The 27,297-nt window shown below is 39.4% G+C and overlaps 1 protein-coding gene across 4 annotated transcripts in view; it reads left to right on the top strand.

Annotated features, from left to right (window-relative positions):
* Positions 1-9,096, top strand: part of PRDM5 (PR/SET domain 5) — a 146,244-nt gene extending 137,148 nt beyond the window's left edge. For all 4 annotated transcript variants that reach the window (XM_067549263.1, XM_067549255.1, XM_067549248.1 and 1 more), the window contains one exon: positions 8,911-9,096. In XM_067549263.1, the coding sequence (XP_067405364.1) occupies positions 8,911-9,075 (165 nt within the window). In that variant the 3' untranslated portion in view covers positions 9,076-9,096. The remainder of the gene's footprint in view (positions 1-8,910) is intronic.
* Positions 9,097-27,297: the final 18,201 nt, after the last annotated feature.

Genomic DNA, 27,297 nt, shown 5'->3' with positions numbered 1-27,297 from the left:
ATGATAAATGACCTCTAAAAGTTGTGTGTCTTAGATAATGACTCTAATGCAGTTATATGTCTTTGTAAAATATCACTAGCATGCTCTTTGTGACCTGCAAAGTTCCATCTCGTAAATAGTGTAGAATTCCTTTGTGTGGAGTTTGCAGATTAGAGTTGTATTGCCCAACTTTTGAAAAATATGTGGTCATCTAAATGGTTGGAAGATCCTTTGGAAGGGTTTTATACAGAAGTACCAAATGCCAGAATAAGAATGGTTACTTGGAGGTTTTAAAAAAGTACACAACATTGATTCAGTGATTTTTATCCCTTCATGAATTACACGGTGTAGACAAGCTCCCAGTCCCAAGGTTCTGTTTGCTGATTCAATGATCTGGCCTTTACAAAGTACTTCTGATTTCCTTTCATCAGTAAATAAATACACTTTGTTTCTTGATTAAATGGATTACCACTACTATGCCTGAAACCGACTTTCCATAAAATTCCACACAAATGGGTGTTTGGTGCGAAACCTCACTCTCTGGCTGACAGCTCCAACATAGAATTCAGTCAGGGAGATGAGTTGGGCCCCACCAAGCTGAAGATCCCCTTCATCCCCTAAACAGTGATTGAGTTGGAGAAGGGAAGAAGCAGCGCTCCCAACAGTAGCAGTGGAGGTTTGAGGGTTTCACCACCACTATCTCTGGACTCTGGGGAAGTACAAGTGGGTGGCAACCTAGGCAGCAGTGACCATGAGATGGTCGAGTTCAGGATCCTGACGAAAGGAAGAAAGGAGAGCCGCAGGATACGGACCATGGACTTCAGAAAAGCGGACTTTGACTCCCTCAGGGAACTGATGGGCAGGATTCCCTGGGAGGCTAATATGAGGGGGAAAGGAACCCAAGAGAGCTGGCTGTATTTTAAAGAGACCTTATTGAGGGCACAAGAGCAAACCATCCCAATGTGCAGAAAGAATAGCAAATATGGTAGGCGCCCAGCTTGGCTTAACAAAGATGTCCTTGGTGAACTTAAACACAAAAAAGAAGCTTACAAGAAGTGGAAGCTTGGTCAGATGACTAGGGAGGATTATATAAACACTGCTCGAACGTGCAGGAATGAAATCAGGAAGGCCAAAGCACAATTGGAGTTGCAGCTAGCAAGGGACGTGAAGGGGAACAAGAAGGGTTTCTACAGGCATGTTGCCAACAAGAGGAAGATTAGAGAAAGTGTGGGCCCCTTAGAGAATGAGGGAGGTGACCTAGTGACGGAGGATGTGGAGAAAGCTGAGGTACTCAATGCCTTTTTTGCCTCTGTCTTCACAGACAAGATCAGCTCTCAGACTGCTGCACTGGGTGGCACAGAATGGGAAGGAGGCAAACATCCCGCAGTGCTGAAGGAACGGGTCCAAGACTATTTAGAGGGATTGGACATTCACAAGTCCATGGGGCCAGATGCAATGCACCCGAGGGTGCTGAGGGAGTTGGCTGAGGTGATTTCAGAGCCATTGGCTATTACCTTTGAAAGCTCGTGGGAACAGGGGAGGTCCCTGAGGACTGGAAAAAAGCAAATATAGTGCCCATCTTCAAAAAAGGGAGGAAAGAGGATCCAGGGAACTACAGACCGGTCAGCCTCACCTCAATCCCTGGAAAAATCATGGAGCAGGTCCTTAAGGAATCCATCTTAAGGCACTTGGAGGAGAGGAAGGTGATCAGGAACAGTCAACACGGATTCACTAAGGGAAAGTCATGCCTGACCAACCTGATTGCTTTCTATGATGAGGTGACTGGCTCTGTGGATGTAGCGAAGGCGGTGGATGTGATATACCTTGACTTTAGCAAAGCTTTTGATACTGTCTCACACAGTATTCTTATCAGCAAGTTAAAGAAGTATGGGTTGGATGAATGGACTATAAAATGGATAGAGAACTGGCTAGAGCATAGGGCTCAATGAGTAGTGATCAATGGCTCCATGTCTAGCTGGCAACTGGTCACAAGCGGAGTTCCCCAGGGGTCGGTCCTGGGGCCGGTTTTGTTCAACATCTTTATTAATGATCTGGAGGATGGGGTAGATTGTACCCTCAGCAAGTTTGCGGACGACACTAAGCTGGGGGGAGTGGTAGATACCCTGGAGCGTAGGGATAGGATACAGAGTGACCTAAACAAACTGGAGGATTGGGCCAAAAGAAATCTAATGAGGTTCAACAAGGACAAGTGCAGAGTCCTCCACTTAGGAAGGAAGAATCCCATGCACAGCTATAGACTGGGGACCGACGAGCTGGGCAGCAGCTCTGCAGAAAAGGACCTCGGGGTAACAGTGGATAAAAAGCTGGCTATGAGTCAGCAGTGTGCCCTGGTTGTCAAGAAGGCTAATAGCATATTGGGCTGCATTAGGAGGGGCATTGCCAGCAGGTCACGGGAAGTGATTATTCCCCTCTATTCGGCATTGGTGAGGCCGCATTTAGAATGTTGTGTCCAGTTTTGGGCCCCCCACTACAAAAAGGATGTGGACAAGTTAGAGAGAGTGCAGTGGAGGGCAACAAAAATGATTAGGGGGCTGGCGCACAGGACTTATGAGGAGAGGCTGAGGGAACTGGGCTTGTTTAGTCTGCAAAAGAGAAGAGTGAGGGGGGATTTGATAGCGGCCTTTAACTACCTGAAAGGGGGTTCCAGGGAGGATGGGGCAAGGCTGTTCTCGGTGGTGGAGATGACAGAACAAGGAGCAACGGTCTCAAGTTGCAGGGAGGAGGTCTAGGTTGGACATTAGGAAAAAGTTTTATACTAGGAGGGTGGTGAAGCACTGGAATGGGTTACCTAGGGAGGTGGTGGAATCTCCATCCTTAGAGGTTTTTAAGCTGAGGCTTGACAAAGCCCTGGTTGGGATGATATAGCTGAGGTTAGTCCTGCTTTGAGCAGGGGGTTGGACTAGATGACCTCTGAGGTCCCTTCCAACTCTAATATTCTATGATTCTATGACTCTGGATAGCCCTAGGTCAGGAACAGGAGCATTCCAACTCCTGGCCCCCTTCTTCAGTACTGGTCAGGGTAGGAGAGCACCCCACCAGTGAAACACAGTGCTTTAAATAAAAGTTGTGCTGTAGGTGTTGGGAGTTTCTCACCTTAAAGTCCTTGATTGGGCAATGCCTAGGGTTTACTTCAGGCTTAAAATAAGGATAACTCCCATGGGGAGGTACAGCCCTGTGTGGAGAGAGGATTCGTGGTACCCAGGAAAGAAGGAGCTTGTTTACATGAGCTTTAACCCACAGCCACTCCTCAACTCCCTGAAGTGAAGATTCCCCCCATTTTTAGCCCTGATTTGGTCAGGTCTTGCCCCTTGCATGTGCTAGTCCAGTGCAAAGTCAGCATGTGAGACTTGCTAGGCTTTGTGCCCTCAGAAGACTGGTCTGGCTGAGACTGTTATTCTGTAAACCAAAATCCTTACAAAATTGTGGGGAAAATTATAATAGCCGTGATATTTATTAACCAGTCTAAACCCTTAGTTTGATCTTATTAAATATGCAGAAACATAAGTGAGTCAATGAAGTGAAAGATTAATCGTTTTCCAAATGACACAGTTTGAATCAGTCCCACATTCATGTCATGAGTGCAGAAATGAATTCTGAGCCACCACAATTTATTTATTTATTTTTGAAATCACTTTACAATTGCCAAAAAATACTCAAGCTCAGAAGGAGGCAAAGTTTAAGCACGGAGTACTAGAAACACAGAGGTTTGTAATAAAACAGACTGTGTTAACTGTAACGTCTCAAATAGTACACACATCTACAGATACTTAATCCCTGTTACTGGCTCATCCTGTATTCTGTTGGAGCAATCCTAGACCAATTTATATAGTGCTTTGAGGACTTCCTCAATTGAGAGTGATTGTCAATGTTTTCTACAGCTTTTGGATTGCTGTACTTCCTCTCAATTTTCAGCCAACTTTCAATGTCTCTGTAATTTTCCCATAGTGGCTGAGGCTAATGTCATCACCCAGGATTATATGCTTGGCCTTCACACACCTTTAAAAATATTTATTTGCAGAACCTTTCTGGAGTATGTACATATGTATGTGCGGTGGTAGAAGCTGAATGGAAAAATTCAATTATGCTCAATCAGCCCCTATATTTGCCTCATTAGTCAGATGGAATAGTATCTTCTCTAGATAAAAAAAAAAATTAAACTAAAAGTTAATCCATTCAAAACAAGCTTGCTGTAAAGGGATGTGTGTGTTTGTTTTTTGGTACTCCTCCACCTCCTTTCTTTTCCCATAAGATTTTTTCACTCAGTATTCTAAAAAAAAATAAATTACTGCCCAATCTACCCCAATTACTCTTCATTGCTATTCTCTTATCAGCTCCACACTGCTAGTGGATGCTGTTTTCTCAGATGGTATTACCCAAACAGAAGCTTCTATGTAATAGTGATTTGGACATTGCTCAGTTACCTAGCTGCCTATTGTTGTCTACCACCAAGTGCAGAATTAGAGAGGATCAAGAGTTTTCCTTCCAGTTAGAGTCCCATCTGAGGATGTTATGAACATAAGAAAACAGGCAACACCATTGGTTAATCTAGCCAGTGTCCTGTCTCACATGTGGTCTAGTACAAGAGTCTTTAAGGGAAAGTGCAAAAAACCCAAAAGTGAATAATTTACCGATATGAGAAGCTTCTTCCTGTCTCTAGTTAGTTACTGGTTGATTTATGCACTGAAGCATGCACATTTATATTACTTCTAATTTTTTTAGTCCTACCTAAGGTAATTGTAGATATTCTCATTAGTTGTTAAAAAAAAATCCTACTAAGACATCTTGAGTCAATGTGTTCCATGGGTTAATTATGCATTGGGTTTTTAAAAAAATCCTTTTATCAGTTTTAAATTTCTTGCCATTCATTTTTAATTAATGTCCCCTTATTCTTTTGTTATAGGAGAGGGTTAATAGGAGTGCATGGTTTTACTCTATATCATTCATTATTTTGTGTACCTCTCTCATGTCCCTTCTTATTCTGCTTTATCTGAGAGTAAACAATCTCATTTTTTTCAGTCTGTCCTCATGAAGACTCTCCATATCACTAATCATACTTCTTGCTATTGTCCGGACTCTTTCTATTTTTGCTGTATGCTGTAGAGGCATTAAAGTATCCAGGTTAGAGGAACATGCTCATTGAGTTTTTTTTATACTGTGATCTTGTGCATGCATGGGTGCAGTGACAAGGACTGAGGTGTCATATAGGACTCATTCTCGCCAATCCTTACTTATGAGGGTAGTCCAATGGAGCTACAATAATTCCAGTGATCAGATCAGTAAAGAATTCTTTTAAGACGTGACACATTTAGTTTCTTTTAGTGACAGTGATATTTACAAATTCAAGCAAATATGTGATCATATTGAGAAAAAAGGTCTTAGTCTTACCCGGTATCAAGAGCAGTCATAATGAGTAGTCAGCACCTTTTAAATAACCCCTTTATTCTAGGTGTCAAGCTTTGCCATTGTTAATACTAATGACTTTAGCATTTAGCATCAGGAAATGCCTCTAGTGCCAAAGGGTTAAACAAGATCTGATTTCATCTGTTGAAGTAATGCATTTTGTGGGCCTCAAGAAAAGGCTTCACTTGCCCCTAACAGAAATAACTATTGCGCCTTTACCTTTGAAAATGCTCCTGGAGTGTAAATATTATTTGCCTTCTGGAACCAGAAACAAAAACAGCAGCTTCTCCTTTTGTTTTTCCTTGGAGGAAATGTAATGACCATTATGATATTGGGGTTTACTGAGTCAAAGTAATCCATGCACTGCTTTTGATTAGTATGTTGTATTTATTTTGAAATCTGGTTAGTTTTTATTTGTAATCTAAAATATTGTCAAGGTTTTTGCTTTAGTTACTTCATATTCAGCGGGGTAAGAGTTCAAAGTTGAATCCCACACAGTTATGTTAGTAATAGTAATGTTAGTGGAAATCAGCTTTCCACTTACTAAAGTGAAAATCTTAGCATATCATCTACAGAAAAAAGTGGACTAAACTGGAATTGAGACTGTTTGTTTTAAATGATATCTGTCCTCTGAAGATATGCATGTTTTTATCAAAAAGACGAATGAACTGTAGTTGCTTTTATAGGCAACAGATGCTTTCCCAGGAGCAAGAAGGGCATGCATTGCCTATCCTGGTTTATTTCCAATATGGTACAATCTCTTCATGCTGTGCTTTCAGTTGACCCTAAACATACCTTCGTGTGTCAGATGTCAGCATCCTTCACACTAAATCAAAATGTTGATCATTCTAAAGAGATTGAATAAAGGTTCAAGTGAGTATATAGCAGGAATCTTTGTAAATCAATAAAATGTAACAGGTTAATTACAAAATTGAAATAAAAAACAAAGTTTAGGAAAATTTACAGTTAAACAGAAAGCATCACAAGAAGGATCATATATTCAAATAGTGATTGTTATACTGTCTGGTCTCTGTTCCTTTCCAAAAAGGTAATAACTAGTACTGTTTAGGAGCTTGCAGCAAAGTCTGTAACACATAATGCTAGATCCAGTCATTGTATAGCCACTGAAAATGAAATAACGTCCTTAATACGACCATAAGCTTTTTAATGTAAAAATATAGAGGAAATAGTCTGGAGTTTTAGGCCTTGATTCAGCATTACAAAGGGCAGTGCTGCGTAGTAGAAAAGAGCAGTGGTCTGGTACTCAGGAGACATGGATTGACTTCCTAGCTCTTCCACTGAGCTGCAAGTAACGTTGTCCCTATGTGCCTCAGTTTCTCCAGCTGCAATAAATAAATGGCCCTACTTTGTAAAGCATTTTGAGATCTATTGATAAAAAGTTCTATATAAGAGCTAGATGTTTTTACTTAAGCACATGCTTGAGTGCTTTGCTGGATTAGGCAATTAAACTGTCAGCTTTATCAGCGGAGTTTAGAAACCTTCTCCTTCAGCATTCCCTGGTTCTTTTCCACTCCAGAACTGCTTTTCAGCTGAAAGCTCTGTTGTCATGAAAGCTCTGTTGTCATGGTGTGGTTTTTAAAATATGTAAAAGTAATAATCTGGAAACGATGCATTTCATTTTAAGTGAATTACATTTGCAGTTTAAAGCAGTATTTCTGACGGGTTAATCTTATTCTTAAAATGCCTACGTTTTGTGGCCTCATTCTAAGGTTTGATCTTGGTAATGCATACTCTTTTTTCATTTTTTATGGAGTTTTGCAGTGTTGCAGTTATTGAATTTCAAGAGGAATTAACATTGGATAATCTGTGTCTATAAGCAGTTTATCCTTCTCTTATGGCAGATAATCTGCCCTTATTAAAATGTTATCACTGTACAATGGAGATTCACTAGAAATTACTTATTCAAAGATGAACTTGACATCCTGCATTCTATTCATGCAGACACTCAGACTGGTTATTGCATGTTGTGTGTGTATGCAAATATGTAGGTATATAATATATGTGTGTGCATATACAATGTGGGTTACATGGTTGTTGCAATTATTACAAAAATATCCATTTGACAATTTTAGATTTGCGTATGTGCAGGTGTCTGAGGGGAAGATGGTGACACAGCTGGACAAACGTTACTCAAACCTTAAGAGCTACAAGGTTACTTCCTGGGTTGTATGGGAGTGTAGGAATGAGCAAGAGATCAGGAAAAGCCACTGCAACAGCATAAGACCAGAGCTATGGACTCTATAAGTAACTTTTATTCTCAAAGAGGGTCATAAGGTTCTCCTCTTGCCTGGGGGTAAAAGAATAATTAAAAAAAAAAAAATCCAGCTTGAGCACCACATTTTCTATTCAAAGGTCAGCACTGTTACATCATCTCATATATTTAACACTGCTCCAGTGCAAGAGCATATGTATTGTTCTTGTTATTTGGAAAAATAAGTTATTTTGCATAAAAATATTGCCTTTGTCTATTGCCCTTTTCTCTATGACCATCCTATGACTTTGCCTAAATGGGCATAAAACAATTACATTCCAGGTCAGAATAACCTATTTAGATAAACGTATGGAACTGATCAAATTTGGTTTTACTAAGTCAGAGGAGAAGCCCCTCCCCCCATTTAAAATGCTACTCAGTGGTTTATTCTCTACTGGTATATTTTTAGGTTCAAATCCAGCTCTCAGTGCCCAGCCCAATATCTGGGCTGGAAGAATGGCAGATACGCAGGGAGGCAGGAAGAAGAAATCCTCGGTGCTTCTTCCAGGCCATGGAATGGGTGCAGAGCCACTCTGTAGAAGCCATACAGGGTTGAGGGAAGGAAACAGAAATAGTACCATGTGACTAATATGACCAATCATGACTAACAACACTATTCTTTATTTCAAATGACAATTGACTACATTGCACAAAATACAAGGAGTTTAAAATTCATTGAGTGAAAGCAAAAAAATAATTTGAAAGAAATTGCAATCTAGCAGGCAATGTGTAGGAAGAAGCTAAATTTGTCAACTAATGTTTTTGTTCAGTTATTAGGTTGGGTTTGTTGTATATTAAGAGCTAATGGAAAATATGTATAAATTAAGGGCCTAATTTTGCGAATATGCACACATGTGAGTAACTTCACTCACATGAGCAGCACTATCAGCTTCAATGCAATTCTTCTGAAGAACTAGGGAGTCATTGACTTCAGTGCAACTATGCATCTGAAAAAAGTCACTCACGTTTCCAGAAGTGGGTTGTTTTTTTTAAAATGCCAACAGTTTTAGGTTGCCAACAGTTAACCTAAGAAAATTGAAAGACACAAGAAAGAGAGAAAAATAACTTAAAGGGAGTTAGGAGTTAGTCTTCCAAAGTCTCAGTTCATGTTTTCTGTTTTGCAAATACATAATGCTAGGAGCTCATGTATCATTCCATTGATTTGAAATATGTAACATCTTACGCACTTTCAGGTTTTTTGAATATTTATTGATTTTTGTCTTGTTTTCCCACTTTAGGTTTGTGATTTATCCTTCAGCCTGAAGAAAATGTTGATCCGACACAAGCTGACTCACAATCCCAATCGTCCAATGGCTGAATGCCAGCTTTGCCACAAGAAGTTTACAAGAAATGACTACCTCAAAGTGCATATGGAAAACGTCCATGGAGAAACTGACAGCTAACCGTGACTTATGCAAGAAAAGTGTGTCGAGTGTTCCATTTGTACATGTACAAACTCCAGACTTCTCACCTGATTATTGACCAGAGTCAGGAAAAATAATGTGTTCACATAATTTTTTTTCTATTTTGCTTTGTGTTTATTTACTAGAGATTTAAAAAAAAAAAAATTCTGAAGTAAAACACAGTTTGAAGATAAAAGAATAAAGATAAAATAATCTTTCTGTCTTTTATAAATCTATACAACCTAGCAAGACAGTGAAAAGCATAACTTCAGAAAAGTATTTGCAGCCTTGGTAGATAGTGGTGGTGTTACACTGATCTATGTCCAAAATTTCAAGATATCTGAAGCATAGTAAAAGAAGTTGGATACCTTGTTAAATTCACTTTCATCCTGACTGACCAATGATCACATCCAAACAAATTTTATTCAGATATTAACACCACAATTTATTGGAACATAGTTCCTTCACACTGTATATGGTGCCTTTAATTATTAGCTGAAATTGATTAAATTTAAATTGATCTTGAGATGCCACAATGTATGGTGCAGAAACTGCACTTTCAAGTGCTTTAACATAATCAGCAAGAAAGACATAGTTTCTTCTGGTTGCCATTGCGTGAGAAAAGCCAAGAGCAAAAGCTGTGAACAGTTTAGATTTAAAAACTGTATTAATCCCAAGTACCTTTGTGAGACTTCTATGTAGACTTCTTCATGCATATTTTGGTGTCTGAGACTCCTGTGAAACCCTGAAGACTTACCAGTTTTCTCTGTTTTAATTTATATATTACATATATGAGGCAAATACTACAAAAGACTAAGTTGAATTTATGTTTACTCCTCTTTTGGGGAAAGTTCTTGTGAAAGAGTTTATTGGCAAGACTATTTGCACAAACAGATCATTTTAAATTAACATGGTGCTGTTATTATTACCAGAAACCTGATACCAACAGTTACATTCAGCCAATAAGAAACATACTGTCTGTGCATTTTTTTTTTAATTTCCTCTTATTGACAAAAATAAAATGAAAAAAATTGTAATTTGGGTGGGGTTCAGTTTATCTTCTTTTCCCCTATGTTTCTCCTCCTATTTTGTTTTCCTATTTTTAGTGACAAAATATAAGGAGGAAGAAAGGAGACGAAGGAGGAAACTGAAAACCAAAAAAGAAAAAAAAAGAAATAATTTTTTAAAGAAAATATTTAATTTTCTTTAAATTTTCAAATGAAAAGGTGTTCCTTTTCAAAATTCATAGAACACTTAGTCACCTGTTCTACCAAGAATTTTTTCTAAATTGATTTTGGTGAACAATTTTGAATAATAATCACATTTGAGAAAAATCACTATCTGCTCACAGATAATGCATGCATAGAAAAAAAAATCACTAATTTTTATTTATTTTATTTGAATATTTTCAAAACACTACTGGATAAATTGCAGCCAAAGTTCAATTATACTGTATGTACTTTAAATTATAGTTGCAACTGTGCGTCTCATTAGCAGGGATGGTCATATTCATTATTTGGAGGAGAGACTTCCAGGGAAAACATAAGCAGGAGCTGCAGGAAGTGATGCTGAAGGCTGTAACCTACCTCTGAGAGATGAATCTTGTAATCATGCCCATCTGGAACTTCAGGAGTTAATATACATAAAGAACAAAAAGAATTCTAGCAATGGTATTGGTCCATTACTAGATGGAAATGGAAGAATTATCAATGATGCAAAAAAGGCAGAAATATGTAATAAATATTTCTGTTCTGTGTTTGGGAAACAACAGAGGATAGTTATATCATAGGATGATGATGACACTCTTTCAGTTCCAGCTGTAGTTCAAGATGATGTTAAACAGCAGCTATTAAAGTTAGACATTTTTAAATCAGCAGGTCTGGATAACTTGCATCCAAGAGTTTTCAAAGAGCTAGCAGAGGAACTCACTGGACCAGTAAAGTTGACTTTCAAGAAGTTCCAAAAGAGTTGAAGAAAGCCCATGTTGTCCAATATATAAAAAGGGTAAATGCAGTGATTCAGATTATTTTAGGCCTGTCAGTTTGTCATTATCCCAGGCAAGATAATGGAGTGGTTAACATGGGACTTGATTAATGAAGAATTAAAGGACTGTAATATAATTAATGCCACTCAACATGTGTTTATGGAAAATAGATCTTATCAAACTAAGCTGTTACTTTTTTTAATGAGATTACAATTTTTTTAAATTAAAAATTATAGTATTGATGTAACAGACTTTTGCAAGGCATTTCACTTGGTATTGTACAATATTTTGATTAAACAAACTAGAATGATACAAAGTTAATGTGGCAAACATTAAATGGATTAAAATGATACATCTCAAAATGTAATTGTAAATGGGTTCAAAAGAAATTAGTTTTGGGGAAAGTTCCATGTCCTATGTTATATAGGAGATCAAACTAGTTCATCATGAAGATCCCTTCTGGTCTAGGAGTCTATGAATCAATGTATTTACTCATATAGGCAAAAATGTTTACAGATCAGACCCTGAGTCAAAACAGAACCAATACCTGTCTTTAAAGCTGCAGATAGTTCCATTATAAGAGTTGCTATGTTCTATCCAAGATACAATTGTATTTCACTGGGGTGGGAGGTAATATGACCTATATTATAGTATTCACAATACTGAAGTGTATACTGACTTTATATATTGTATAAAGAACCATTATAAACCCGATTTCCAGTTGACTATGACTTTCTAAAAAACTGTTCTTTCAGAATAAAACTTTCCATTGAGTGCCTGATACCAGTTATGATATTTTTAAGGTAGAGAAAATTCCCTTCAACCAATTTTGAATAATGGGAAAGTGAAACATGCCATTTTACATTGCCTCACCCCCCGTTTTTTGTTTTTGTTTTTTTGGCTTTTTGATAGTCCAGTGTAGAAAAACAAAAAAAATAATTTGTTGACATGCTTCATGTTTCTTGGGTTAGACCCAGCCAATTCTTCCAAAACAAAACATGCCTTTAACGGGAGACAATCATACGTGAGAAAAAATTCTGTATACCACAAATATAATGTCTGCAATTTTTCCAGTATTGTGCAACTGTCTTCACATCTTAGCTTTCTGTTTTCTCTCTTTATGTTTCCCATTGCAAAGTTCATCCCAGTGTAAACTGATGAATTCTTGCTGAGAAACCCATCTTGCAGAAAACTCTTTCCATCTAACATTACCAACAGCAAAGCTATGAACTCACTTCTCCCTTATCCTAATCCTTCCAATGAAGTGAATGCTCCAAAGTTGTCATCATGAGCTTAAAATACTAATATATACACAAATGACATATTTTTGTTCTGTAAAGAATAAGTTTTAAATGCATTAAATGTGTTCAATTTATGTCATGAATTTCTACACACAAGTAAGGAAAGGAAAAAGGTAGGGTAAGTAACGTCACATGTAACCAGCATACTATACAGGTATATTTGGATATGCGGTAATAGCTTAATATGCAAAATACATGTCCTATATGAGTGAATTAATTTATATTGTTACGGGAACATAATATTCTGACTCATGTTTTAAAATTGCAACTTTAATAATGTAATTCTTTGTTGATATGAATGTAGGTCACTATATTCTGCTTAACTTCAATTACTAGGACTATTCATGGTGCAAAAAATTAAGCATGTACAGAATTTGCAGAATTGATGCTATAATTTGTGATTATATAGTCTTGAGGCCTGAAAGAAATGTTACATTCATCTTTAGTTATCAATGTTTTGATTTGAGCATGGGAATAGGTGTCTCAAGCTCTATTTTAAAAAACATCCTAGAAAAGTAGTGAAAGTTATTCTAAACAAGGCAAAACATTCTGATCAACTGAATAGGTTCTTCTGAGAAGACAAAGAGTAGAAGGAACTTTAGCCAAGGATTTATATTTGCTGCTTCTGTTAATGTGCTGTATTAAAGAGGGAAAGTTCACCATTTATTGCTGCTGTCTGCTACATGACATGCATCAAACATGGCATCTTACACAAAGACAGTTACTGTGTTTGCATCCCTTTATTGCTGAAGTTCAGTAAGCCAGAGTGGGATTCAAATATTGTTTTACAAGCTGTGGCTTCTGTGTAAGTGTAACTTGAGAGTCAGTGTTCTATTGGGTCTGCTTTACCTTGAGATATCATTCATAAATGGACCTTCAGCTGGCAGTTGTGTGTAAGCCATACCTGGAAGTTCTAGTTTAAAAGATTTTATAATTAATGACTTACTTTATTGCATCATGCTACTGGTATTTGGTGGTTCTCTCTTGCTCACGAACATTATTCTGTCAAGAGCAACTCCTGTGTGCTGGAGTATAGTCATTGCTATGCCACGTAATCAGGTGAAACATGGTGGCGGCAGAGTATTTTAGATTCAGGTACATGAACATTGTATTTGTTAAGAAATAGGGTGTGCTATTCTTAAGAAATCCTCACATTGAGGTATGCATTCTACTGGCTATTCTCAGAATGCTCCCCATTCAGTGGACTGTAAACTACAGGAGATACAATGTAAGAAACAATAGCAAAAATGTTTGGGTGGGGGGGAATATAAGCTTTTCCAAGTGAGTCATATAGAGGACAGAAAAAAAAAAATGCTAGTCTTATGCTACCCATTGAAAGGCTATATTTTTTGTCTACTCCGGCCTGGATCATAAAATTAACAGAAGTCTGGTGCTATCCTACATTATGAGCAGTACAGTCACACACATCCCCCCAAAGGGAACTCCAGGAAACATTGCCTCTCCAGGAGACATAATGCTTCTCAGCCCTCTCCAGAGTACCTGGGGATTACAGCATGCACAATCCCCTTTGGCTGGCCGTCTCTGATAGATGGAGATGGGAGGTGTACCAGTAGAGATGAAAAGGATTGTAAATTGTTGTGTGCCAGGTGGAGGCTTCAGAACAGGTCAGCACTGCCTTTCAGGTCAATGGTAGTTCGATTTGCAACTGAGCCAATGAGACTTCTCAAGCCCATTTTGAACTGAATTGATCTTTTATGAACTTTTGCAGAAAAAAAGTTTTAACACCACACTCTCAAAAATATGTTACCAACTGGTGAATTGACCCTAGATTTCGAGGTGCCTTATGTGACATTAAGCTTGCCACATCAAGCTGCCCCTAGCTCCTCAATATCCCCCCTCCCCCCCCACACACACAATATTCCCCATCTGTCTTCTCCCTCACCTTTTTGTCCCACATGACCTATTTCTGACACTCTTTAGATTCCAGTGACATAAATAATGGAATAAATGCAAGTTTGAACAAAAGAAAAAGTTTCTAAAAGGGGCAGCAATGGATAATTCAACTACTCCTTTGGTCTATTGGTGCCAGAGTCAGAAAGGGCCACCACCAACAAAGAATCAGACGTGGTGTTTTGGCTGGCAGTTTGGACAGTTGTACCTTTAGAAGAGGGGCACATGGGATCATATAAGCCATAAGGCTGCCACTAATCAATAGTCCCTCTTGAATTAAAAGAGATGCCAATTCAAATTTTAAAGCTTGAGTACTGTTATTAATTATACCTAATTGTTCAAATAGATACTTTCCTAACACTGTTACAGATATATAGTTTAAAACTATTATTTCTCAGTCAGGCCTTTATCATCTTGGTAAGCTGGGACTGATCTTTTAATATCACATGAATACGGAACAAAATTGATACACCGCGTCTCAGCAAGGAACGTAGTGCACAAAGCATTCACTGACTCGCACTTTCACTCTGTTCTATTGGTTCTGCTCAAATGACATTCATTTTTCAGGCTACTAAATCACTATTTAACCTTAGCTACGTCTCCAGTTACATTACATTAGATCAGAGGCCTTGTGTGACATGCACTCTGTTATCACCCTCCAGTGACGAAAGAAACCAGGGTGAAACTATAACCCAGAACAGCACAAATAGAGAGACCAAATGCTGTTTCTCTCCATGGATTCTGACTGAGGTAGGTAGGAAAACAAAAACCTCAGCCCAGGCCATTCTGAAGGATAAATGTCTCACTGGGGCTATGGCCCCGAGTGATGGCTTGAGACATAAACTCCTTCCAATAGGTTGTTAATCCTCAGGAAATACCCTGATTTTACTCATTATTGTTTAAATGAAATGAAAAGTAAGTGATAGTAGCACTGCCATCTAGATTTCTGAAAACAGTGTTAAAGCATGGCTCTAGTCCTGCAAGCATTCAGAGGAGCAATAGTCAGATAAACAGCATTGTAATTGCAGCAATTTATTAAGCAAGACTCCTTTTCCTGAAGAGGTGTAAACGCCAATTAAGCAAAAGCATGCATTTAAGTCTATTCATTGAAGTCAATGGAAGACAAACAAGGTTAAGTGTTTCGCTGAATGTGGATACAGTGTTGAATTGGAACTTTGGGCCACATCTAGGCTACAGAAGCTGCAGTGCACAGCTATACACTGTAGGCAGAGCCCAAGCATAATTTTTTCAGACCCAGTACAAACTTGTAACATAGGTCCCCTCCCACATACATACCACAATCCCTCATCCCCTACATACAATCTCATGAGCCATGAAAAAAGTTTGAATTCTGAAATTATTGTTACATATTCTACGTTTCTGAAAAATGCCCCCTCCCCGCCTTTGCTATTTTTGTTTAACATAACACCCAGCTGGAGAGGCCAACAAGTTTGCTGACTATTTTGTAACTTTTTGGTCATTACATCCTGTCAATGGCTTGATTTTTTTTTATTCTAATGGACCAATGTGACTGCAAACATTTTATAATGAGGCCAATTAACTTTAAAGCTTTATTTTTCTGGCCTTTTTCATTGCAAAATCATGAATTAGCCCCCCCAAAGTCAATTTCTCTTGCAAGTTCACACAATAGACAAGATAGCTAGGTGGCTTAACCGTTCTTGCCCCATTGTAGAATGTCTACAGTTTTTTATGTGTGCTAGCTTGCTGAAACTTCTTTCAGTTTCTGCCACAATCGCTGGCAGTGTGCAAAAAATCCATAGGGCTATGCACATTTCACTGAAAATTAGTTGCAGTTGTTTTTTGTAAATCTCATTTAATATGTGGGGGTAGTTCATATTCTTTTCCAAAAAGAGACTTGAAGATTTTTTTCAGGTGCAACATTTCACAAAGAAAATTCTCAGAAAGGTCTGTAGGATACTTGTGAAGTAGACATTTAGAAGCTTCTTTCCAGTTCCCTAGGCTCTATTGTCACATATTTTAGTACTGAACGGAATGTCAAACAAATGTTATTGGTTGCTTTGAATCTGTGTTCTAATTCGCAGATGACATTGTCCAAAGTTGCATCGACAACATTCCTTCTGAATAAAGACTCTGGTTCATTTTCAGAGATGGTAGAACATGATTCCTCAGATTCAGATGTCTCATCATGAAATCTTTTCTGTTTCATTCCTCTCTTCTTTGGCAATTGTACCAAAATTCCCATGCCTTCTGCTACAAGACATGCTTCCTGTAGAATTTTGGGCCACTGATCTCTAAGTTGTTTTATTTCTTCAATAATATCAGCAATGAGAGCTACCTCTGATTCAAGAGAGATTCTTCTGGTTTGTAAAATCTTGTTTCTGTCCTCAATACTTGAAAGAACTTTGTACCAGAAGCTAGTCAGCAAAAGCCAAAAAAAGGAGCTGAAGTACTTTTTCAGTGCTTCTACTTGTGATTGAGCTTCATGTGACACAGACAGTCTCTATATTGAAATCATTTTCATCTTGATTTTGTGCATCTGCTTCCCTGGTTAGTATATTGCCTGACTGCAGAAAGGCCTTGTCTGATTTGAAAAACTGGAGGATAGATTGGTGGCCTTTAGCTCCCTTTCTTTTACCTCCTTACGTTTCTGTCTGCCTGATTTGTATTTATAGTCACCACCAGACATGGCAGTATGGGGTGTGTGTGTGTGACTGTGAGTGAATTAAACACTTACTCACATATATTTTGGGCCTGCAAATCCTACCAGAAGCAGCAGCAGCACTGGCTCCCACTGTCTTATGGTGCTTTGCTTTGTCCCTCCCTCCTGCCTATGCACAAGGAACTCTGGGACTGGTAGTTCTTCATCTTGATATGATAGACCATTCCATAGAGAGGAGCACAATTCTCTCTGTCTCTCAGTCTCAAACTACAAGTAACTGCACAAGCAGACAGTCTCTAGTCTGAACTCACTGTTCAGAATGTTGCTTGAGACTGCTCTAACGCTGCTTCTGATCGGCTCCAGCAAATCTAACAAGATCTGGACACTAGATACATAGATACAGGGAAATAAGTTTCTATAAATATCCTCAGACATGAGCTACAGTTTAGCCTCAATTTTTTCCTCACGGTAATGGGGATTGCAGCTGGAACAGGGGCCTCCGGAGGTCCCGGTAAATTTTCCACCCCATGTGGGAGTCCTGACTGTATAGCCATAGTGCAGATGCACATTACAGCAGCAGAAGGGGTTTTTTTCATTGCTGTAGTAATTCTACATGATGGTAACTAGGGCAAAGGAAGCATTGTTCCATTGACTTAGCAGCCTCAACAGGAAGTGGAAGTTTAGGTCGGCATAGTTTTGGTGCTCAGGGATGTGGATTTTTCACACCCCTCAGTACCAAAATTTCAATTGTTTTAAGTTTAGACCAGGCTTTAATTTTGATCTCTCACCAGAGTAAATTGGAAGTGATGCCTCTTTAAGGCAACAGAGTAACACCAATAAATAAAAAGGACTTCTACTGAATCAGTATGACTTCCGCACAATTTAATGTATTAGAGCCATCAAAGGAGAATCAAGATAATTGCCTTTGAACAAAAGCAAAATCCCACAAACACGTTGTTAGATATTAGTAATTAACCAAACTTGAGGTTTCCAGCATGGATTCTTGTATGAGGCATTTGATTGAGCGTCAGGAGCCCTGAATTCTATTTCTGGCTCTGCCAGTGACATGTGTGTGATGTTGGGTAAGTCACTTGACCTATGTGTTCCTCTTTCCTCGCGCAGCCTTTTTCTGGCACATTGGGATCCTGATCTTGGTTGTTGCCTCCAGGTGTAATTGTAATACAAATAATTGTTGTTAATAGTAATAATAATCAGAGCATTTCCTGGAAATTTCTAACTAGAATAATGGACTTGATTGTTGAAAATGCAGTTGAGGGCTATTAATTTAAAGTAGCCACTAATCCCCAGGAAATGCCCTTTATTGGGGTTGTAGTTGTTACTCACTGGAAATTAAAATAACTGTTTATCTATGGACTTTTATTTAATAAATGATGACATTTGTTTGCATTAGAATTAATTCCCCATACATGCTACCAAAAAAGTTTCTCTTCTATTTTATTTCTCATTAAACATACTTTCTCTGAAAAATATGATTTAATTCATAAATGTTTTGTTGCATTGTCCTTTTCAGAATGTAAGCTCTTTGGAGCAGGGACCGTATCTTGCTATGTTTCTGTACTATGTTGTAGTGAGTAGGTATGGCCTCCTTCTGAAACTGACAGGGAGGAACAGGTGAGCCTGGTGGGGCGGAGCCAGAGACTGCCTGTCCGCCTGCCCAGAAGCGAGGGGGCAGGACAGGAAGTATAGAAGGAAGGCCCAGGAGCTAAGTATGGGCAAAACTCCCAGAGGGGAAGGATGTCTCTCCCTGCCCTCCAGAACTGCCTGCAGCCTAGTACTCGGGTGAGCGAATCAGGGCCTGGGAGCAGGTGCCAGCAAGTGAGTGGCTGGCGACCTGAGGCCCAGAGGTAACCCCGGAGCTGAGCACTCCAGAGACCCGGTGATCCAGACAGGCCAGGATCTGGAGGAGTTGCCAGATGTGGATGATGATGTGGGGGATGGACTTGGAGTTGCCAGAGGCCGACGATGGGGTGAGGGCCCTGACAGGCCTGACGAGCTGCCCGACCTACCACCCCCCCCCCCCCCCGACGATATCAAGGGGCTCTGCAACCTATCCCTGGGTAACTACCCTGACGAGGCCGTGGCCCACCAGGTACCCGAGGGAAATGGGGAAGTAGCCCAGGGGAGGGAAAACCCGGTCCAGGGACCGTGGGACCGGAACGTGAGTCAGCGTGTTACAGTTAGGACCTTGCTGAGTCCATGGCACACCCCTCTGCCATGGCTAGGGACCTGAGCTGGGATGCAGTGGAGTCAGATGGACCTGCATCTCCCCTCTCCCCTTCCCTAACCACCCCGGGAGTGCCTGAACTGTTTGCTGCCCTGCCGGGGCCTCTGCACTATTGCCTGGGCCCAAAGACTGTTTCCTTGTCATGGTGTAGGCCAGTACCCGCCGGAGCAGGGTAGTGAGTGGGTGTGGCCTCCCTCTGAAACTGACAGGGAGGGACAGCCACGCTCTACATGTGCCTAGCACAATGGGGCCCCAGGAACTATTATACTATAAATAATAACGTTCCTCTTTTGATATGTTGAATGGTGGAGGAAGCACTGATATTGTTTGCCAAACACTGTTTTATTGCAGGGAGTTTGTTTTAATTTGTGTTCCTCTTCAAATGGGGCATCTAACAAAAAGGGGACCATTAATAGAAGGAGTTTTATTATTCTTTTATGACGGCAAAGACTATAAGCCCTTAAATCCACAAACTCATTTCCAGTTTAACAGCTGTTTAAACAAAACTGGGAGGAAGTACTACAACAGGTACTGTGGCTGCTGGATTATGGGCCTTCACTGGTGTTTTGTCAAGGTTAACCCTTTGGTGTGCAGTGTGGTCACTTCTATTCTATTAGTGTCACTTCTGCTTAGCTTAACATTCTTTACCATATTACATCTGCCAGATTAAGAGCCTGTCATATCAGTTTGTGAGCCAAAGGAATCCAAAATTCTTTCACCCCATAAATTCATCTTCTTAGTTGATTTTTCCAGGCTGGAAAGTCCATTTATCTGTATTTCATATGACATGTACAGGGCAAGAACTAAGTTTTCAAGCTGTGGCATTTATATTATGGTAAAACACAGAAATGTCTTTGACTACATCCATGGGTGACGTTCATTTTCACAGCAGACCAATTGAATGCGAAAGCAGTAGAGCCTAGATGTTATTAGGAACTACCTTCATAAGAGGCAAAGAATAAGTAAGTTGGAATTATATATGAGTTCAGAATGGATGCCATGCTAATGAAGAAGATAAGAGTTTTGAAGTTATAGATAACACTGTACTTTTTGTGTCCCCTCACCTACAGTTGAATTGTAAATATCATAGGATAATAGAATCTGAGATGGGAAATATCTGATCACTGAGTCCAAATCCCAGCAAGTGCAGGATGGAGGCTGTATTAGCAATTAAACTTATGCTATACTTTGTTTTTCCCAAAGGACAAGCAAAGAATTTTCTGTGAAAGATATAGCAAGCAGTCTGTAAGAATCAACTAAACTGCTAGGTGAGCATTCTTATATACAATGACTCACAGGTACGGCTACTGAGGCACAATAGATTTTAAAACGATGAATGAAATACTAACTTCAACAAAACCAAATGACTGATGTTTTCTCTGAAAGGAATCTTACAATCTGCCCTGAGTAAGGGGAAGCGTGTAGCTGCACTGTCCTGGAGCAGAGCAGGGATACAATTGTCACTCTTTGACTCAGAGTCCAGGTTGCTCCTGCTCTCCTCTTGCTCCAGAGAGGAAGTAAGCTACACAAGCCCTCTGCCTGGTGTAGTTTACTTCCTCATCTGTGCCAGCTCAGTTGTACCGGCCAGCAGGTGGAGAGGAGGGGCAGATCAAAGCATCTGCCCACTCCCCACCCACATGCATGGACTGGGGAGTAGTGGCTTTGTAGCAGCTGTTTCCTCCCCCTGCACAGCTCTTTGTAATGTGGGTAGCAGTCATAGCAAAGTAAGAGGGCCTCCTTGAACCATGTGCTAGCATGCAGCCTAGGTTGAGTGCTTACCAGGATATTTATCTAAGAGGAGGAGAATATCTACCTCCCAATCCTAAATGAGTTACTGACCTTTAACGCTTAGGATTTGCCTGTGATTTGTAAAACACTTAGCTTAATATGGCATTTCTCATGTTCAAACCTTTGCTAACTAAACCAAATTAAAATTCAGTACCAAATATAAATGCAGCTGGTAAGAAAATAGCTGATAAAGATGACCAATTTGCCATTGGAAGCCAGAGTTTTCCCATGTGCTTTAACTGTTAAGGACCAGATTGTGAAGTCCTTATTCATTCTGGTGAGCTCTTACTCATTGGGTTTATGCTTGTGAGTAAATGCCTACTATAATAAAGGCTCTACAATCCAGCCTAAGGAGGAAAGATGTACTAGAGAACAGAAAATGGACTTGTTTCTTAACAGACTGACTTTCAGAGTTCCTGCTTGTCTCTTTCATGAGCATAAAAGCCAAGGCCAGCATTAAATTTTGTTCCTAATTACAAGTTTCTTCTTGCTGATTCTGTAGTTTCCTAAATTAGAGCCTCAGCTGGGTCTGGTCAGGATATGGGCTACTGTCATATACACAAGGATGTGGTTCATCTAGCCGTGGTTCATCTCTCCATCAATGGAGGATAAATATTTGGATTTTTGCTTCAAATGATCACTTCAGATAGAGAAAAACAACCTTTAGAGGCATTTACTCCAAAGGACTTTAGAGCCACATAGTTGCTGTGTGCTCCAAATGGCTGCTGTGCTAGCCTTTTTCTAAAAAGCAGATCCTTGCTAGTTAAAGCAGCTGGTTTTAACTGTTCTTTCTCCACCTCATGACATCTCTTTGAGAAGAGCCAGACATAAAGAACAACAACAACAAAAAGTACATTTTCTGCAATCCAAATAAAATGGATCACAGATGAGTCCATGGGTCTTTATTGAATTTCAGACTTGTCATAGGTGAATCCACAGCTGTTCTAGATTTTGGCAGCATGTTTGTAGACATACTGAGAGCATAATCTGAGAATCATGAAAACCATATTCTCATCTCACACTGATTTAACTCCACTGACCTCAAAAAAAAAGAAAAAAAAAGAAAAAAGAAACGTTTAATACACACAGAGAGAGAAATAGACATATGCAGCAAAAAACTTTTTCTCAAATTCAAAATTATGTTTAAAAAGTTGAGCATAACATAAGACAGACAAAATGAAATCTGCCTCTATGCTTCGGAAGGTGGAAACACTGCTTTTTTTTTTGTGATTAGTGTCATTTTATATTTGTTTTAGTTGAGTGGGATGCAATTGAAGGATCCTTTCCAATAAAGATGCATTGAATAACGTGAACATTGAAACAACACTCCAATTGTGTGGGATAGGTAGAATTGACAGAACCCTCTAGTGTATGGGTAAAATTCTCATAGTACTGACATCCTAAAGTGACTTAGGCATTCAAGGCCAGATTTTGGAATTTGTGGCTGTGGCAGACTGTGTGTCATCCAGGCGCCCTATAGAGTGCACGAAGAGAGTTAAGCACCCAAGAAAGGGTTTTTCAGAAGCAGCCAGCTGAGTGGGGAGCTGCCCAAGCTAGAGAGGAGTGAAATGCCAAGGAGAGGGGCTGAGTGTCAGAGAGAGGCATCTTGCGCCACGGGGGATCCTCACTGCGAATCCTCTCCTGGATTTAGGCACCTAAGCCAGGTCAGCCACTTAAATCACCCATGCTCTAGCAGCTAAAACTTTCTCTCCCCTTCCCCAGCTTAGCCTTAAGACCTCTCATGCTCACTTGTTGCCCTCTGTCCCTTGCAGTCTTTTGTGCAGGTCTGTGCTGTCCTCCTTCGCCACTTGCATCCTGTCCTGCTGCCCCGGGCTCTGACAGGTGTCAAGTCTTAGATGTACTCACAGCTTGCCTAGAAGATGGGCTCCACTAGAGAGAGAGGTGTTCCCAGCCTAGTTTAAAAAGCCCACTATGGAGCCTCCAGGGCTTCGGCTTGAGCTAGGGCTCCAAGCGGGTCCTTAGCTGTGGCAGCAGGGCATGGGCTGCTTTTGTAAATACTGACTAGCAAAACTTAGGATAGATTAGTGGCATTTGAGCTGTAGCTTTGAAAATGTCAGTGGCAACTACATGGTGGACTTAGGCACATATCTGTCGATTTAAGCACTTGAGCACTTTCAAAAATTTGGCCTCTAATTCCTGTTGAAATCAAAAGGATTTGTGGACAGATTTTAACAGTATTTAGTCACCTCAGGATGCAGATAGGCCCTTAGTAGGATTTTTAAAAAGCTCTTAGGCACCTAACTCCCACTGATGGTCAATAGGACTGAGGCTCCTAAATCAGGTTGGCCTTGCAATGCTTAGCACAGTAATGCTTCAATACCATTAACAATTTAAGTGTTAAGTACTTCTGAAAACTTTACCCAATCTATTTAAATCCTACCAGCAACCAGTGTAGGATAACACAGGTGAGAAATGAACTTCTCCGGTTCCAGTTTTGAGTTGGAGATGCTGTTCTACAAAGTGATTGTATCATTCCCATCATCATGAGGTCACTAAATGAAATTAATAGGCAGCACATTTAAAAGGAAGTATTTCTTCACACAGCGCAGTCAACCTGTGGAACTCCTTGCCCAAGGATGTTGTGAAGGCAAAGACAATAATGGGGTTTAAAAAAAGAACTAGATAATTTATGGAGGATAGATCCATCAATGGCTATAAGCCAGGATAGGCAGGGATTTCTGTTTGCCAGATGCTGGGAATGGCTGATGGGATGGATCACTTGATGATTAACTGTTCTATTCATTTCCTCTGAAACACCTGGCATTGGCCACTGTCGGAAGATAGGATCCTGGGCTACATGGACTGTTGGTCTGACCCAGTATGGCTGTTCTTATGTTCCCAAGAGGAAAGCAAGATGATGACCATACTTCTCTGCATTTTTGCAGTCACAGCTATGGCTGGTGGTGACTTTCCAGCTGAAATCAATGCACAAATATGAGACTAAAATTGTGACCATTGCCTGTGGAATTGGAGGATTCAGCTTCACAGATTTCAGAACAAATGAAAAACTGGACTGTTTGATAACGGACTTCATATTTTCAACACATGGCAACAAAACAAAATAAATTTTCCACAATACATGGTCAGTTGTGCTTTAAATGATGTCAAACTATTAAATAGATCATATGCTGTAATGGTGTTTGTGTATCTTCTTTTTCCTGGTATATTTTGTCTATTTCACAGACATCAGTTTACCTGTACTTCTGCCCTCTTGTGGATTTGAAATGTAATAAATTTATTTATATTTAGATTATAATTATTGGATTTAAGTATCTGTAAGCATTTTATGATTGTCTAATTTTCATTTTCTAGGGAAAAACAAAATGAAATTAGCGTCTGCTCTGGCTCTTCTGTAATGATCATCAGTGCATTATTAAAAAGTACTGCTTACTCTGTTTCAGGGTTTTTTTTAAAACCACAGATTAGTCAAATTGGCATAATTCACCAAGAACTTCAAATGTGATCTCCATTTCTGATCCTGCCTATTCTCATGAAATTGTTCTTCCAATTTTGACTGCTTCAAGAAGCCAGAAGTAAAAAACAAGGATGAGATGTATGAAATATCACTCACTCAGTCAGAGGCTCACAAAGCTCTCGGAACTTTTCTAAAGTCATTAAGTGAAGAGAGCAGAGCCTTCCCCAGCCTCATCTCACATATAATCTGCATCTTGAAGATTGCTGCATGTGCAGAAGAAGAAAGCTTCAAAGCTGGATACCAAGAGATTAATTCTTATACTAGTAAGATCCAAGAGGATCAGGCCTACGTCAAACCACAAAGAGGAATTCTCAAAATGATGCCAGGAAATCTAAAATGCAGGCTTGAATGTTAAAAACAATACCAGTGCAATCTGTGGCTCTTCTGAGTCATTCAAAATATTGTGGACATGAGTGTTTTATTTCTCTATATGTTAAACATACATAGAGTTCCATAACTTTGTACTATGTTACACAACTTAAAAAGACATAGTTCCTGCCCTCAAAACATTCACAGTCAAAGGTCTGCCCCTTCCAGAAGAATCACATGCATGGACTCCCCCACCATTGACACTGCCCCATTGATTTCAATGGAGCCTTGTGTGGCTGCAGTCGTCTATTCCTATGGTTCCCCTGGCAGAGTCAGGGCTTAAATTAGACAAATATTAAACGTGGAGGTAACAGACAATAGAAGGGAATAAAGGAAAGAAGAACAAGGCTTAAAACAAACAAATCTTATATATCGTGATGTTTTAAACAGAGATTAAGGTAGGACCAGAGGAGTGGAAGTCAGTGATCAAGAGCTTGGGGATAGAGGTGGGTTTTAAAGAGGGATTTTATGGAGGAGAGCAAGGATGCTTGGTACACAAGAAGGGAGTGGTGGGATTCCAAGTGTAGGGAGCAACAGGAATAAAGGTTCTATGGCAAGAGAGGGAAGAAATGACAAAAGTCTTGTCTGCACCAGGTTAACTCTTCTACCATTGCTACCACCACTTTAGCTCCAGTGGTGGTAGCAAGAGGGCAGCACTAGTGCACACAAGGCACTGGGAACAACTTGTGGTTTCAGCACCATGCTGTGTAAACCTGCTCTTAACAGCACAGTGGCCATCTGTGTCCTTTTGAACACTAACCCTGGCACTGAACTGGTATAACAGTGGGAATTGGGAGTAAAAAAGCTTAGTGTATGTACCCACCCACCCTCCATGGGAACATCAAGGTGAGAGGGCGCAGAACCCGCAGTTTCCTTTTTGTATTTAGTGTATTTTATCTGTACCTACTGTTTATTATTCACAATCCCACACTGTCCAAGGTGCTGACACCTTTTAAGATATATAATATCACCATTATATTGACTTTTTTCTGGAGCAAGCAGGCACACAGGATCTGAGGCAGAGATGGATAGTAATCCTCCATGGGCCTACTGGGCTCTTGTTACAAATCCTTACTAACGGATGATTCTGAAAGCACTAGCTGGCATCTCAGATAACGACTATGGTTAAGAAATTCTAAAGCATTGGAGTCCCATCGACTTTCAATGAGGCTTAGGCACTTAAGTCAATTAGGCATAATTTTTTTTTAAATTGCTCCTTGAATGCATGAAGAGCAACTGTCCAATGGTCGTTTCTCTGTTTTAGAATGGACCTGAGTGTACTTGGACACTGAGTCCAATTCTTACAGCTTTTTAAAAGAAATATATGAAAGTGCAATGTTAGGTTACTAACTTCAATGGCTTGTATTCTCCTTTTGTTTACACCAGTGTAAATCAATACTAACTCCAGAGAGCTAGTGTAGTGTACGTTTAGTGAAAAATGTGAGCCAAATCAGGCCCACTGTTTTAAAACAGCCATAGTTTGAGCCAGAGTGAAGTCTTCAAAATATATTGCATCACTAAATTAAAAACTAATAATAAAGGACTTCAGAATCTCCTACATGCAAATCCCATTGTTTTTAATATTGTGTTTATTTTCATTCCTATTTATACAAGGTACACATTGTATACTGAGGTTGCCCAGAAGCTTAATCTCATTGGTATTCCATGCATTGAGAGGTACACATCTCCTAGAATCTCTTCTCTCTGCCTCATCCCTCTCTTTTCAACATTCAGCAAGGTCTTATTTATCAAGTTCTTGACAAAGTGCTACAATATGACATTAGGATCAAAACTAGTGATTATTCACCCTCTTTAAGCTCTATTTATTGTCAGTAATAGCGTTGTAGGATAATTTGGGTCAATAAATAAAAATGCCGACTGCTGCTGTGCATATGTTATTGTTTCCCTTTATTATGGATCTCTAGATACCAAAAGCTGTCCATTGGCCATGAAACAACTATCCCAAGCTTGTTTTTGGTTATAATATCAAATCTTAAACCCTGCTTCTGGTCCAATGATTTTTTTGGGGTAACGCTTGAAATATCACTTTTCATTAATGTTTTATTAAACGATTGTTAAATTCTAATTCATGCGTCAGTAACTTTTTTTTTTAAGTATGTTATTCAAGATACTGGGGCTAAATTCTTAACAGATGAAGTTATAACAAACTGTAATACAGATTATCAGACCATGTAACATTCATGCAATGCACAGCATGTGCCAGTTTAATACTTGAATTTAAGGTTAGTATAAAATAAACTGTAAACTTCCATATTGTTTAATAAGTTACATTAATCAAGTATTCATAAATGGAACCATACCAGAAAATGTCACTAAAATTTCATGTTGCCAATTTTCAAAACAGCACCTGCCTTAGAAGTGGAGAGCACATTTGTTTGTAGTTAGCTGAGTGACAAATGGTAAAGCCAAAAGGTTTGGCAGCAGAATCAAAGATTTCAAACTGTAATTAGTTTTTATGTACTAAAT

Source organism: Emydura macquarii, unplaced genomic scaffold, assembly GCF_026122565.2.
Source record: "Emydura macquarii macquarii isolate MOO-44397 ecotype Brisbane River unplaced genomic scaffold, CSIRO-AGI_Emac_v2 contig_267, whole genome shotgun sequence".
NCBI lineage: Eukaryota > Metazoa > Chordata > Testudines > Chelidae > Emydura > Emydura macquarii.
Note: the sequence above shows the minus strand (reverse complement) of the source record. Positions and strands in the feature narration are given on the sequence as shown.